Here is a 15,576-nt window from a genome sequence, read left to right on the forward strand (position 1 = left end):
TTACCACTCCTAGGAATTTTACGGAATGAGTTGCGACGAGAACATGCCCCGCAATGGAGGGCTGCAGAGAGGCTGCTGGATTGAGGTCTGCTTGTGCTCTAGGTGAGAAGATGATATATTTGGGCTTTTCAGGGTTTATTTTAAGCCCAAAATAAGTAGGGTATTCACAGAAAGAGGACAGATATTTGTTCAGGATGATAGAATTCGATAATTCCTCTGCCTGGTCCGGTGAGGTGTTAGCCGGGCTTGAGAGGTACAATGTCGTCGGCGTAGGCCATAAACGCAGATATTTCATTCATTAATGGAATAAATATGGCTGAAAAAAGCAGTGCCAACAACGATCCACCTTGGGGTATACCGACTTCCATCAGTTTCGTGATGCAGTTATTCCCTTGCTGGAAGGTAAGGCACCTCTTGGTCAGCAAATTTCTGAGGAGCTTCGAGACATTACCCGTGAAACCGTAGTAGTTCTCCAGGAGGCACATAAGTGGCTTAACTTGCACTGAGTCGAAGGCCGCTTTCAGATCCAGGAAAACAACATGCATAACACAGTCTTGCTCCCAGGCTTGAAGGGTTTTCAAATTCAGAGCCTGTAGGCATGTTATCGGCGATCTTTGTGAGAGCGCATAATGTGTATGCTGAAGTCTCTGGGAAAGGATCTGATTGGCAACCACTTTAAACAAGAACTTCTCCAGGCATTTGAGAAAAGGGGAGGAGATTGAAATAGGCCTATAGTCAGCAGTAGAGGTCGGATTCTGCACCTTTGGAATTGGGATGACTCTATAATTTAGCCAAGCGTTTGGGACAACTCCCTGTTGTAAAATTCTATTAAACAACTTTGTCAGCTCGTCGCTGATGAAGTAGGAGGCAACTTTAAGGCAAAAGGTGGGAACAGAGTCACTTCCCATTGATTGCGTTGATGGCTTTGATTAGCTCCTCTTCGCCAATCGTGACGTTAGTGAGATTAGTGATGTCGTATTGTGCACTGTTCCAAGGGGAGTCCACAGCTGCACTGTCTGTTTTGACAAACCGGGTTACATGATCGCACCATTCGGCCAGGTCTAACGATTCTGCTGACCGGATGTGATTGGCCGACCAGGATCGCTGGCCACCCGCTATCCTCTTCTCCATGAACGAGTTTATAGCCTGCTTCTTGGATTTCTGGAAACTATACCTGGCTATTGAGTACACTGAGTATGATCTTTCTGTGGGTGATCTTTTGAATTGGGCATGTAGCCGTTGTTTTCTTTAAACTGGTGCATAAGGGTACTGGACCACCACGGCTTCGAGTGTGGGCAGATGACGCAAACTCTTGACATGTCCACTCTAGCAATGAAAGACAATCATTTTTGAAGCCAAAACGCAGCTTCCTCTATATCTATTTCACTGAGAGTTCGCCAGGGGTAGAGCCTAAAGAGATCCATTGCTGTTTCAATTTTTAGGTATTTTGGATCATATACAGTTTTCCTGATCTTTTCAATCGAGGTCGATTGGTTTGGTTGGTTATAGCATTCTTTCAACAGGATAGGAGAAGCTTCAATTGGCCTGTGGTCGGAGGGAAATGCCGAATTAGAACTGATTGCAGCTTCAACACTCCCATGGCTGGAAAAGATTCTCTGTAATGTGGCTTCTCCTCGAGAGGGGGGAACACAGATGCAACGGATGTTGAGACTCGACAGATCCGAATTTAACTGATCGAGGAGCTTTGATGCAGCAGGCAGGGGCAGGTTGAAGTCTCCGAGAATTATTACTTTCTGGTTGCACTTGATAGAGGTCAGGAGCCAAGCAGAAAAATTAGTAATGCATTGGTCTACAAAGGGTGGGGGTACGTAAACTGCACATACTAGCAACTGTAGTCCATCGACTAGATAGCAGCCCAGTGCAGCCTCAAAATCATTACCAGGATATGCACAAGCCTTGATCAGAGGGAACTGTTGCCTTTGGCAGATTAAGACTCCGCCTCCTTTCCTATTCGTCAGAACAGACTGATAACCGATGTTGGTGGTTAAAGGCGATATGTCCATGTCATCACGAAGCCAGGTTTCAATAAGGATAACAAAGTCGTAATCCGCACTTAGAAGTATGTCAATCGGCATTGAGCTAGTTCTTTAGGCTCCTGATGTTCTGCATGAAGCATTTCACATGTTTATCGTTGACAGGCTTGATCTGGATTAAGTTTCTAGGGTTCCTTTCCCTGAGGATGGTGGCTGATTGGAGGTGGATTCCTCTTGAGGAGGGTGTGGCACTAGGACTCATCCTACTAGTGATGTGCACTTGTATCTGGTTATCAGACTTGACAAGATGATTGCAGGATTTAGTCAGCACGGTGGCTGCTCTTCTTTCATTAGGTTGAAAGGTACAGTCGGGTTTGCTGCCTAGCTATGCAGAGAGATGCACCCTGCCCACCTCTGGTCTCGAGATAGCATGTACCCCTGGTTGCACATTATGGTCGCCAAAAGATGGCATCACCAGGAGGCCAGATATCTGTGTTTAGATACCTTTCTATATTAGGATCTTTGATCTTGATCCGGAAAGAGGCATAGCTTGGATGCCCGGTGGGAACCCTAATGGGGGTACCAGGTATGTCTAGCTGCTTCAGACGGGTTTCAATTTGTTCCACCGTTGTTTCTGGGGATAGTCGATTTATAAATATGCTGGATGGTTTAGACCTCCTTCCTCTACGTTGCACGATTTTAATACCTAGTGGGTTAGAGCCAATAACAGCTTCACAATTCTGATCTGCTCGGTTTACAAAGGTTTCTCTACTAAGACTGGCCTTGCCTTGCTTGGGAGGCACATTACTTCTGCTTATTGCTGATTTTTCCCCCCATGCTTTCGCAAATCAAAGACAAAGGCCGTGGAAAACTGAGAAAAGGCGTCTGGTTCCACTAGATCTTAGTCTAATACACCTCCATAATTAATTTAAATGGTTTAATGCATTCCCTCGCCGTTTCCTTTAAAATAACTGGGCATATGTAATCTATCCTGGGGGCATATGCAAGCTATCCTTACTTGTTTTCAGGATCAAAATTCTTTCTACTAAACAATCCTGTGAAATGCCCACATCGTTCATTTCAGTGCACAGATTCTGTAAAGACTGATGCGAAGTACATCAGCTAGGTTGTCAGTGACATCTCCAAAACCATTACACAAGCTACCGTAGCGGAGTGATTATTCCAAAGGGTCCATAAATACATGTGCTTTGAGTGAGCGGGATTCAAGTGACCATTAGCCTGAATACGGTGCCGTTTCTTGTATTCTCTCTCTCTCTGTATTGTGAACTTTTCTGGTCGTCAAGGAGTATAAACAGAAAATATATTTATTTAATTTGATATGCTCTTCATTACATTTACATATGTGTAAAAATCCTTGTTCCCTATCTTTGCTCTTTTGTCGAGATCACAGTCAACTTTTGCCACCTGTCCATTCATGTCATACTATCACAAACTAAAAACTTATAGCTATCATATGCTTCAGTGCTTTAAACCAATCTACAACTATCCCATGTTTTCTTTACTTATTTTATTAAACTAGTGAAATCCTTATTCATCCACCTAGTAATCCTCCTCGTACTATATTTCCAGCAGCTTTAAAATTATTCCATAATTCGCTTGCATTACCCTTACCCATACTACATTTACAGCTCATAGAGGACTTGGAGTACCTTAGACTGTCATAGTCTCTTTACTGAAATGGAAACCCCTGCCGTTATCTTTATCAACCTTAACCTTCCACGATCGTGAAAGAGGCCCATAAAAATTCGGTGCGTCATTGATGGGATTCGAACTCATGTCTTTTCCACATGGTGTGGGGAGGGCAGTGATTATACCAACTGTGCTACCCACGAGGGTCGCTTCTAAGGGTCCTCGTACGTTCAACCTTATGATATTATCAGGATCATCGGTAATGACGAAGTCCGGAATATTCTTGCTCCTAGTACTTTCCTAATATGCTGATACCGATAGCTAAGTTAAGTGGGTTTTAAAAGCCAAAGAAACTATGGTTATGAGGCATCAGTACATTTGTGTCTGTAACTGCGCGTATTCCTCAATCAGTTTGCTGTTTGCTGGACGAAAAACCCAACTTTCTGGATGAAACAAAAAACCATGTAACCCTCGCCCGAGACCAACTAACTTAGCTTAATAAAAATTCTTCCCGTCATTGACAGGATTCGAATTCAAGTCTTTTTCACCGGTTGTGGGAAGGAAGGTGCTAACCGGTGTGCCAACCGCGAGGGCGATATATAGATAGAAATGATCTAGTTGATTTAAAATTTTTGATACTTATGGTGACTTTCTCTTTCAGAGGGGACTCATGATGGTCACCATGCTGGTCAAATACGGAGTTATAATTTTTGTTTCGTTGACGGCCACATCACGGATAACTGAAGTTTGATTTCACAAATTGACTTAAAGGATATTTTTATATATATCTGGCAAAACGATCACACATCATTTACTGAAGTATTAAACAATCATATAACGAAATACAAATGTCTGAAAGTTAAAATGGGATGGGACCACTCGTAGTTTGCTATCATGCAACAAACAGAACCAACTGTTAATTGTTAGTTTACATCGTTATTAATAAAACATGCAAATTTCTCGAAAAATATTTCACATTATAATTTTCTAATCTGTTCAAAAATTAAATTGCGTAATCAAGCATTAATTTTCTAATAATCTGCAATAACATCAAAATTGAAATGCATGAAATGATTTGTTCCTCTTTCTCGCTAGGTGCTTCTCTCTTTCTTGATAGAAATATTTATTTGTTCATTGAATCACATATGGAAAAGTAAATTAAATTTTTTGCTACCTTAATTGAAAGACGTGCATTCGCATCGAAAGACGCTAGCTCTTAGGAAATAAGTTTTTAAAGAGCGGGGAAATGCAGGCGCTCTTAGTTGAAATATCGTAATAAATACGAACGCCAGCCGCTGTTTTTTGTCCTCGCGTGTCCGTAAGCCAGAATAACGAAGTTAATGCTGTGAGTATGCGAAAGCTCGCAAAGTATTGAGCAATGCCATACTTTATCTTGCAAAAATCATGGGAATAATTATGAACAAGATTTCTATTTATTTAAAGAAATTAGGTCTGTTCAATCACGTTGGAGACATTATACTAATTTCTGGGAGAAACCTACTGATATTTGCTATTTCCTTAAAGCATTCATGAGTTCTTTTAACAGAGAGGGCCATCTTGTGCTTGCGTAAATTCTGCATACCAAGTTATTCTAATGACGCTCGTTTGGGCTGAAGTCAGCGTTGTGTTGGCCACTGAAATGTTCCGATGTTATTTTTGTCATCTTAGCTTTTTGACATGGAATGTTGCACTCGGTGTAAAGGCCGCTTCCGTAAAATTGCCATAGTTATTATTATTATTATCCATATGATGCAAGGAAGCCTGAGGCTTTTGCTGCACCAGCCAAAAAAAAAAAAAAAAATCTGAGTTACCCTGAGAGCGAGAGAGAGAGAGAGAGAGAAAACAACAATCAGAAGTAGAAGGGAATCACCAAGAAAGAGAAGAATAATGATATCCAGCTCAGGATCCTGGGGGTGCCAAGCCCATACTCACCAGATGTGAGACCCTGTGTCGTTCAGAAAGTAAGTGTAATAAGCAACATTTGTGTTTTTATGTACTGTGCGATCAGTGAACTCAGTCCGTACCACGAGAAACACTCGCGGATCGAGATATCTCCCCCAACATCTCAGCTGGGCAACAAACTCGGGCATTAAGCGTTCTCCAGGTACCCTCCATATCCAAATACTTATTTATCCATCAGAATAGAAGAGCATGTGGTGTCGCTCCTTAGAAATGATGTCCATTGAATAACGGTCCAGGTTATGGTACCGTGCCAATCGATGGTGCACGTTTGTTTTTGTTATCAGAAGCTTGTGATCGGCTGCTCTTCCTCGAACATCCATTGTATGCAGCTCTCTACGTTCCTGGAAACACTTGCAGATTTGTCTGTGGCCATCCTAAACTGTTTCTTCCAGTCTGATTACAAGATAAAGTAATCAACCATCTTAATGGGCATGTCCAGACTTTTTTTTTTTCAACGTGACATCCAACTATAATTTCTCCTCAGATTCTGTTAGCTCTTTCAGTGTGATTATCGGTGTACAAGTTTGATATAAATTTGGGGCAAGCTGATCTCCTTTTGGACCAAAACATTTTGCGTCACTAGAAAATATATAGAGATTTTCTAGTCACACAGAATTTCCCGCAATCAGAGGGTACGGTCTATACTTTTGGTAGCATAGTGCATAATATACAATATACATATATGAAGCAGAATAAATTATAGTGGGCATGCACACATATGCATGTAGGCTTCATTTATGCACAGAATCAGTGTAAACAGGCAACCAGAAAAGTCCATGGTGTCCTATCGATGATTTATCGAACGTTATCCTGTAGAGATAGGGAGATCATAATCCCACTGTACAAAGGCAATTGTATAAGTATTGTATTGTATAAGGCAATTTGTATAAGGCAATTGTAAGATCACATTTGGAATACTGTGTTCAAGTATAGAGACCTCATCTGAAAAAAGTACACCGACTTCTAGAGACCAAGAGGGGCAACTTGAATGGTGAGATCGGCAGAAGAACGACCGTATAATGAAAGACTTCGATTATGTGGGCTACCGAGGTTGGCAACCAGGCACCTCAGAGGTGACCTGACTGAGGTTTATAAGACTTTGAGAGGGATTAGTAAAATAAATAAAGGTGGAATTCTCACTGTTCTGAAGAATCCCATAAGGGATTCATAAACTGAATCCCTTCTGGAATTCTTCTTTGAATTTATGACCTAGGGGTCATAAATTCAAATTACAGGGCTTGAGGTTTAGATTAGATTGTAGGAAGTTTTCTGTAGCGAGCCGTCGTTGATAGTTGGAACAAGTTGTCCTCGCAGGTAGTTGAGACTGACAGTTTGAATAAATTCAAAGATCAGCTGATTACTTTACTGTGTGAGGAGTGAAGGATATAATTTGTTTTCTTATCTAGTTCGGTTTTTTTTTTTTTTTTTTTTACCAGTGCAGCAAAATCCTGTTGCTTCCTTGCACTATATGGCGGATACCGTTACTATAAATAAATAAAAGCTTTCAATTTTATCAGCGTTTTCAAACCATGGAGGGCAAAAACCTGAACAATCGAAATTTATAAATTGGACTTTTAGCCCTTTGAGCCCCATAAATTTTCCGTTCAGGTAAAATTAACCAACTAGAGCGGATCTTTGATGGCTGGTGGGTGTTTACCGAGTGAAAGAAACAAAGTTAAAATCCGATCATAGTCCTGGTATTATTCCTCTCTCCTTCCGTTCATTACTGGTTTAGGCTAGCACAGGCCCCTGCTAGCGTAAATCATTTTCTTCTGATGAAAACGAAAATCTGCTACAAACAATACACAGTTTATAGACATTTAGAGCCACGAATTCCTTGTACTACAACAAAACATCACATTTTCGAGGTTTTCATATAGTATCATCTGAAAATACGACCAAAAGCACAAGCTCATAAAGTTGAACTTGGCAAACAAAATGTGTTCAATTTCGAAATTAACTATATATGGTATTTGCCAAATTTTAATTGCTTTACAAACTTACAGATATTGAAAAGAAATGTCAAAAATGCCTTCTCATTTTCCAATTCTCAATTCATCCATGTTATTAGGATGCCCTTGATCTTCGACAACTTTTTGTATTTGGAATTACCATAAAAGGTTATACGATAACTAACTCATTTTATTTTGGGTTCTACAGAAAATAAAATTTGTATGCCTCTTAACTATTGTATTCATTTGAAAATTTTACTACAATTTACTCAAAGGTTTCAAACTTTTGCAGACCACTTCGTCGGAGTAAAAGACCATGGGAACCAATAAATAAAAACATAACAGTGATAATAAAATAAAACTATATTTCAATATAGTATTTATCATCTTTCAAACTGCAAATGATAATAAATATAAAATATGTAAATACTCTTTACCTTATATATTGTGTAACATAATATATTGGCTAGATGACAAAATTTTGGTAGTTAATAAATTGTAAAGCGCTCTCTGAAAACAGGTCTGTATTTTTATAAACCTGTAACCATAAAAAAATAATATTTATAATAGTAGTTAAGTAATATTATCGGAAATTATAAAGGAAACGCTGCCCGACTGACCGGCAGTTAATTTTGACAGTCTGGTCGCTAATGTTCGTTTTTTTTTTTTTTTTTTTTTTAAAGCCTCAGAAAATTTGTTTAATCCTAAAACCGGTACAATCATAATACAAAAATTTAAGAAACAGATTTAACGGTCCTTTATGAAGAAAGTATCAGCACACGAACAGAATTGAGTAATACGTTGCAGAATTCCGTATAAGCATTTCTTTAAATGATTTAAGCTGAAGTTTTGAAACACAATTATATTTCAATTACACCCGAGATATACGTCACTATAACCGCCTTTCTCTTTTAAAAGCAACCCTCAAGATTAACCCAGAAAAGCAGCATATAAATCGTGAAAACATTAAATGCAATTAAAAACGGAAACGAATTTTAGTTTTAGTGTGTTATTGCTTTTTCCACAGACTACCTGACAGGAGCTAATAAACTACATCTTTTGCACGCTCCCCACCCACGTATGATACCACTGAATATGTTTCGTTAACTCTTCAAAGTCACCAAAGTAAAATTCCTATAAGCATCACATTAGAGTAAAGAAAACAGTCGTATGTATGTGCTGGGTAAAGTTCCGCAAGTGAGAAAGTAGTACTATAATATGAATTCCACTAGCATACATTTCGTTCATGAGAAGAACGTATTTGGTAATGGACTATCCTGGAAGAATGCACGTATGGCTATTTTATAATGTCATTTCGAGAATTCTGCACAGCGTACTAAGTAATATTCGGAATAACAAATCTTTAACTGAATCCACTAGCTAATCCGCTTAATTACGTCACAATCCGCTTCCTCCGTCATTCAGAAAGGAATGAATGTCAATATGGCCGTCCATGAGTAGTTCGGAAACCAGATGTTGTCCACCGCAATGCTGCCGATGTTGTTTACGGCACAGATGCGCCTTCTAACGGAGAGTGCGTCGAGATGCTGTCTCTTTCTCCAGAACCTCTTCAAGCCCCCCTTCCACCATTCCGTGGATGTTTCCGTAATCCTCCATTGATCGTCTTGCTGTTCGACCAGCTAAATTTAGCTTACCTGCCTGCTCGTGCTACTCCTACCACCTTCGCCGCTGCGTATCGGTCGACGACACGTAGATAGATATGAAATAGGCTGCTGATCAGAATGTCTTCACAGCCCTGCTCAGTTTTTCTCAGCCACGTTATTTTCTTTCTTTAAAAAAAAAGGCAATTTCAACGAGGCAGTCGCCCTCGTACAACAGAAACAGGTGGCTACCATCTTACCTGCGCTTGCCAGCAAACGGGATCTGACGTTCGGCTTGCTTACCAACTGTGCCTCTGGCATCAGAATGACAGATGAGGTAGCCATGTTGTACCACCACCACCACCTGTGAAGTGTACTGTGTTGAATGGAAGCTACAGGTCTTATAAAGATGAACTCCAAACCTAGCGAAATCTGAGACCTACACGGACAGGTGTTAAAGGCAAGGCAACTACTATCGCTACAGGAAATCACTGTGTGCGTATCGAAGACATTCATCACTGCTGGTGTCAAAGAGCGAAGTAGGGGAGCTTATATACATGTAGAGTGTGGGGAATGACCCCTGGTATGGTACCGTACATCATGGGGAACAGTCACGCCAGGGTAAGTATGCTTGATGGCATTAGCATATTCATTCATTTGTGTGCTTATCATGCTAATTCCTCCTACCCCACCCATCTACGAACCAATACCTTTGATGGGAGAACTGTTTTTTTCGTAAACTGCCAATTCCATACATACAGTATTTCATACAATGAAGACTATAAATAAAAAAAAAACTTTGGTATGCATTATATGGAAAAGTATAAGCAGACTTTGAAAAATGGAGTAGCTCACTAATGCTCTGGAATCCAGCGAGCTCTTACATTACGCTCACCTATCATATTGTACAACATCTCTGACTTCGCTGAACAACAAAAATATGGTATAGAGAACGGTTTTTAAACATTTAACATAGGCTACATCAGTTTTATTCAAAAACAGAGAAATTTGTTTATCGAAAGTAAAACCTATTTCTGATGCACAAAATATTATACAGTAGTCAGCTGACCTTGAGGCAAGCTAGCAGCTAAATCGAGTGGTGTATGCACAAATGTTTATGTTCGAACTTTCGTGCTTCCACTTTTTCGTCATATTAAATACAATTCAATAATTATTAAATAGTCTCGGCTCGAAAAAATCAATGGGCAGTTCTTTTTGGTTTTTACTTGTGAGAACAGAGTTCCACTAAAAGGCGTTCTACTAAATGTCTTTAAATAGAACAGCTTCATTGAGAGTTCAGTGACAAATACTGGGATCTTTTTGTTTGTTGTGTTAAATGTTTCAAGACGGAAAAAGTATTTCGTACTTTAAATTTTATATTCCGTAATTCTTTTTAATTACCGATATAAAATTTAACATGTGGATCGTAGTACTTTTAGGATCGATTCAGGACCTAAAAACAAGATAATAATAATAACAAAAACAGTTTGTGTATCTGATTCTGAACGGTTACGAACCTATGCTGCTTGAATTTTAAAAAATGGATATAGCAAAAAATTAGTAAAAATAATAAAATAGTAAATAAATAAATATACATTAACAAGTTAATAAGCAAAAATGTATCTAGTATGAATACACATTTTACTAGGCATGTGTCTGGTTATTCTTATTTATTATTTTATTATTTTTTTTATCGTTGAAAACTCCATAGTCATTACTAAAATTCAAAATGCCATGATCTCCGTAACCGTCCAGAATCGGATAAACATATTTATAAAAAAAATTTTTTTCACTGCTTTCAGGTCCTGGATCGATCCTGAAAGTAGGGAATAATAATATATATTATCATTTGAGATGAACTGATATTTTCATTAGCTGAGTTGGACAAAAACTCTTGTACCTATCAGTTCATTATTAGCTTTACTATTTTGTTTTATAAAGAACTTCAAAAAGAAAGACTAAGGTTTAGCTTTCTAAGAAATAAGTTAAATCTTCATATTATTAGGAAAAATATTTGTAAAGACTTCGAAAGCTTATTCTGTAACCCAATCATATCTCAAATCTCCATAGCTTATAGTTATGAATAGATATAAATGTACATGGAAGCATTATTACATTCAATATTGTACGATAATTTGCAGAACATTCGAAATGCTATAATTATTTATATTCATCAATGAAACTGTAAATGTTTCAATGAATGTTCATAAAATACTATTTTTTTTATTGAGTTGCAGTACTGCTCCTAATTCAAGTCAATTTTATTTTAAATCTCACTTTAAAAATTATTTCTGTCTTCCTCAGAAAAGGAAGAACTTCCTCCCTAAGAAAACAATTCTTTTCTAAGTAATATAGTACACATACTACTGTATAGTAATATTTATCTAATTTTTTACAATATATTCTTAACAGTTTCCCCCCCTCCCCACCAACTTTGATCTTAACTGCAGAGCAATGGTAAAACATTGAGAAAAGCAGGTTCTAGATGCAGGATTCACGTCGATTCATGACGTCGCATGAGTCAAAAGCTTGCTAAAGTTGGGACTGTTATGTGAGATTTCTTCTCTGTAACATCGTTAATAATTTTGGGCGAGCTTTTCAGTTTCGGTTTAGATCATGTTTCTTCTCCGGCCATGAAGGTCTCTTAAGAGACCTTCTCTTAACCAGTCTTAATCTATTGAAAGGACACTGTTACGAACATAAGCAAACTATTTAAGCAGTTGACAGAGACAGATTAAGCTTTTTAGGGCCGCCTGAGCTTCCTGACAAAGGCCACAAAACAAAACAAAACAGGAGTGTGTGGGGTGAGGAGTCATGAAGAAAAGGGGGGAAACAGACAGAAATATGGGGGGAGGAGAGGAAGACATCCCCCAAGTGGATGGAGAGAGCTCCATCAGGCGAAAAGGTGGGGTAGGGAGAAGGGGATAAACAGGTAACATGCTAGGTAGCATGGCATTGGTCGCCATTTGCCAAAGATTGAGGAGCAGGCTGTGGTTTTGTTATGGTCGGTGGAGCAGTCATTTCCTTGGTTAGCCAAGTTGGTGAAGTGTCCTAGGTGGATGGAAGATGTTTACTTCGTGGAAAGAGGTCCTGTGCGAACTTGGAGAAAGCCTTGTAATCATCCTCTGAGTCAAGGAGATATTGTTCTTGATTCTTCGGGAGATACAAAAGCTTTGTCATTAAGTTGCATCGGAGGTCCTCGTAGATATCACAAGTGTACATGAGGTGGTCCCATGTCTCCGGAAGGCCGCAATCAAAATGGTATCAAAGTTTGACTAATCGGAATATGACTAACCTTTATGACTAACTCCCGCCAGAAACTACAATTTTATTTCCAGCTATAAATAAACCAACCATTAAATACATAAAGCGTACAAAATACACTTTGGGGTTGTGCAATGGGCCCTTCTGATTGTGGCATGAATATAAGGCTCGTTTACCTCTCCCAAAGACCAATCCATCCATAGGCTGGTCTGTCAAATTAATTAAATTCTATCCGTATTACCAAACATATTCCATGAATCTATCAATGTTATTAATCTATTAACATAATGAACTGATATTATTCTTCAAATGTTATGTTCATATGAGATTTTTAAGTTATGCTTGCACCGCGAGGTTTTCTCAGTAACTGAATGTCATAGGTAATTACAAGTTGTGCAGTGCAGAGCATGTAATATACTTTGTACTCAGGCCTAATTGAACACTATGTGCTGTACCATACCGAATTAAATATATGGACAGAACCTTAGCACATAACAGGTGTGCTGCTATGGGAAAAAAAACAAAAAAAAAAACTGGCAACTTGGATTTTGTATTATAAAATCCATATGTAAATTCCTCAATGTATATATCATACGTTTGCTGTTCAGGAGCATGTAATCAACCATTACACTGAATAAATAAACAAACCAGCACTATGAAAACTAATATAAGAAATACACCGTAAAAAAGTTCAATTAAGGATATAGTTCCATTATCGCATCCTCCCATGAATAGGCCTATGGGCATTCTCACTTTGGTGGTGCTAAAGCTAGCAAAAATGCCTACTGTAAGGGCCAAACCATTAATCACCTAGTGCATTGGAAAACTATGATCCCGAAACCGAAGGAGTCCACGGGAATCAGCGGCTAGGGGACTCTCTGTTCACTGAACTACGAATGAGCTACAAAGCAAAAAAAAAAAAAAAAAAAAATATAAACCTACCCGCCACGCTAATTCTGAAAGGTAAGTTGTTAAAAATATATATTTTTTAATCTAGCATTTGTGGAATAAGAGATTGTGTATCCAAGCAACATGATCAACTGCTGCCTGATGCAAGTCAGGGGGAATGCTGGCAATATGCCTTGTGTTGTTTTCCTTCAGATAAGCCAGAGACTGAATACTGCAGTGATAAATTGTCCTCGAGATATCCCCATAAACAGATACACAGAAATCATAAGAATTCGAGTTCGGAACGCGGTAGCCAAGAATTATCAAAATGCCAGGTAATGGTGTGGTCATCTTCAAATTTGGCTCGAGAGAACTGTTTTATTGGCTGATAAATGTGTGGTGGAACTCCATCCTGCATGAAAGCAGTGGTTTCCAAACATCCTTTGGGGAGGGTACGATTCGTGTGGTGTCATAAATCAGAGTTCTGTTCATCTGTAACAGTGGAAGACCATGTGGTCAAACCGACGTTCCCCCATTCCCGACAATTACTGATATTAAAACAGCCGCTTAGCAAGAAATGAACTCCATCGGTACATAACATGTTCTATGGCCGCATGTCATCCACTTTCATTTTGGTCAGAAGCCTTCGCTGTTAGCACAGTGGTCTCGATCACCGTCCTTTCACACACTGTGCGATAAAGGCCTGAGTTCGAATTCCGTTTCAATGGTAGGAAACGTTTGTCGGGGTTTTTTTTTTTTTTTTTTTCTTTCTTTCAGAATGTGGAGCCGAGAGGGTCATCGGAAGAGGCTTTCATGGTTTTATCTCCCAGAAACTCTAGTTTTCTCCCAGCAAACTAACCAAAGAAAGCATGCCCATTACAAGTAAAATACATTGATGCCTCATGCTCTAGTTGCTTGTACTTAACACGCATGCTAACCTAGACAGAAATCTTAGAATAAAGGCAATGTGTTGTTGAGATCACGTGGATTAACTGATGCAGCACATGGATTTTGGAAGGAAACCACTGCAGAAAAAAAGGACCAAAGTACTGTACTTTATAAATTGTTGTCCGTAAAAAAGTCTAGCTGTTGCCATAGGGTTCTTACACTAGCGGACGAGTGTATTTCGTGCCGCACCATCAACATATCAACAACAGTTGTCCCAGTTGGACAGTGCCTCTTCTGTAAAGAACTACAGAAAAAGTACCCGTTTCTTCAGGTTTCCTCATAATTTTGTGCAACCAGTTTCGAGAAAGGAATCTTAAGTGTTTCAAATGTTGATAGCGCAGAGTGATTGTTTTGGTAAAAGAGCTTTACCAACAAAGCACAATCTTTCATTTGCATGCATTATTTATGTTGGTTTTTGTTTGCTAATGTGGTCGCGTCTGATTTATCGCTTCCAAGTGACATGTGCGTCACTAATCGTGTGACGAGATTTATTTTTCATACCGATTTCATTTAGTCACTTTCACTTCCGGAACGTTTTTGTACCTTTCGTTTCCGTATGGTCTATAGCAAGGTTGGCCAACGAGTCGATCGCGGATTTAATTTCGGTCGATCACGACGAATTTTAAATATAGTCATTCCTCGATTTGTGCACCTTGTGCAATTAACTTTCTGAGATGGTAGATCACGGCACATTTTGAAGGAAAAAAGTAGATAGCATCACAAATTAAGTTGGCTACTCCTGGTCTATAGTATAGTATAGACTGGAATAGAGAGTGTCTAGACTCTATACACTCTCTGTTCCAAACTTCATCGATTCATCGTTTGTCATCTATAGGCGGCCAGAGTGACACACTTTAATTAAAACAAAGCAGTATTTTATTTGCAATATCTGTTATAAAAAATCCATCATTATATTCAAGGGTGAGAAACGTACTTAAATTATAAGCATCCTGCAACCCTCAGCTTTATCCGAATTAGTAAATCTCGGGTGAGAGTTGCACGGTTCCACCCGTTCCGAAAATTTGGTTTTTCATCCAGCAAAACAAGCAAACTGACAGATGACAAGCGTAATATAGGGGGAGAATACACTGACTATCCACAGCTTTAATTGCTTTAGCACGAAAACAAAATGCTATCAGAATAAAAAGTATTTACATTGTGTACTACTACTGACATTTTATGCGACTTTTGAAAACTTGGCTGTTTATTTCTGAATCAGTTGCTGCTACTACTGTGCAATCACAATACATTTCTTCATGTGATTTAAAATCATATGAACGACCACTTTATATTGAGTTGTGACTTTATCGGTAAAAA

At 38.8% G+C, this 15,576-nt stretch overlaps 1 protein-coding gene across 2 annotated transcripts in view; it reads left to right on the forward strand.

Moving 5' to 3' along the window:
• The window catches only part of LOC150076312 (cGMP-inhibited 3',5'-cyclic phosphodiesterase 3A-like), a 144,196-nt gene that overhangs the window by 79,743 nt on the left and 48,877 nt on the right, over positions 1-15,576 (forward strand). The window contains exon 1 of one of the 2 annotated variants that reach the window (XM_090387084.1): positions 9,497-9,780. The exons of the other annotated variant lie outside the window; for it this stretch is intronic. Coding sequence (XP_090243210.1) covers positions 9,733-9,780 — 48 coding nt within the window. The 5' untranslated portion in view covers positions 9,497-9,732. Of the gene's footprint in view, positions 1-9,496; positions 9,781-15,576 lie in introns of those variants that run through there. 2 annotated transcript variants of the gene reach the window in all.

This window comes from Mastigoproctus giganteus, chromosome 13, assembly GCF_048544385.1.
Source record: "Mastigoproctus giganteus isolate SK-2022 chromosome 13, ASM4854438v1, whole genome shotgun sequence".
Lineage (NCBI taxonomy): Eukaryota > Metazoa > Arthropoda > Arachnida > Uropygi > Thelyphonidae > Mastigoproctus > Mastigoproctus giganteus.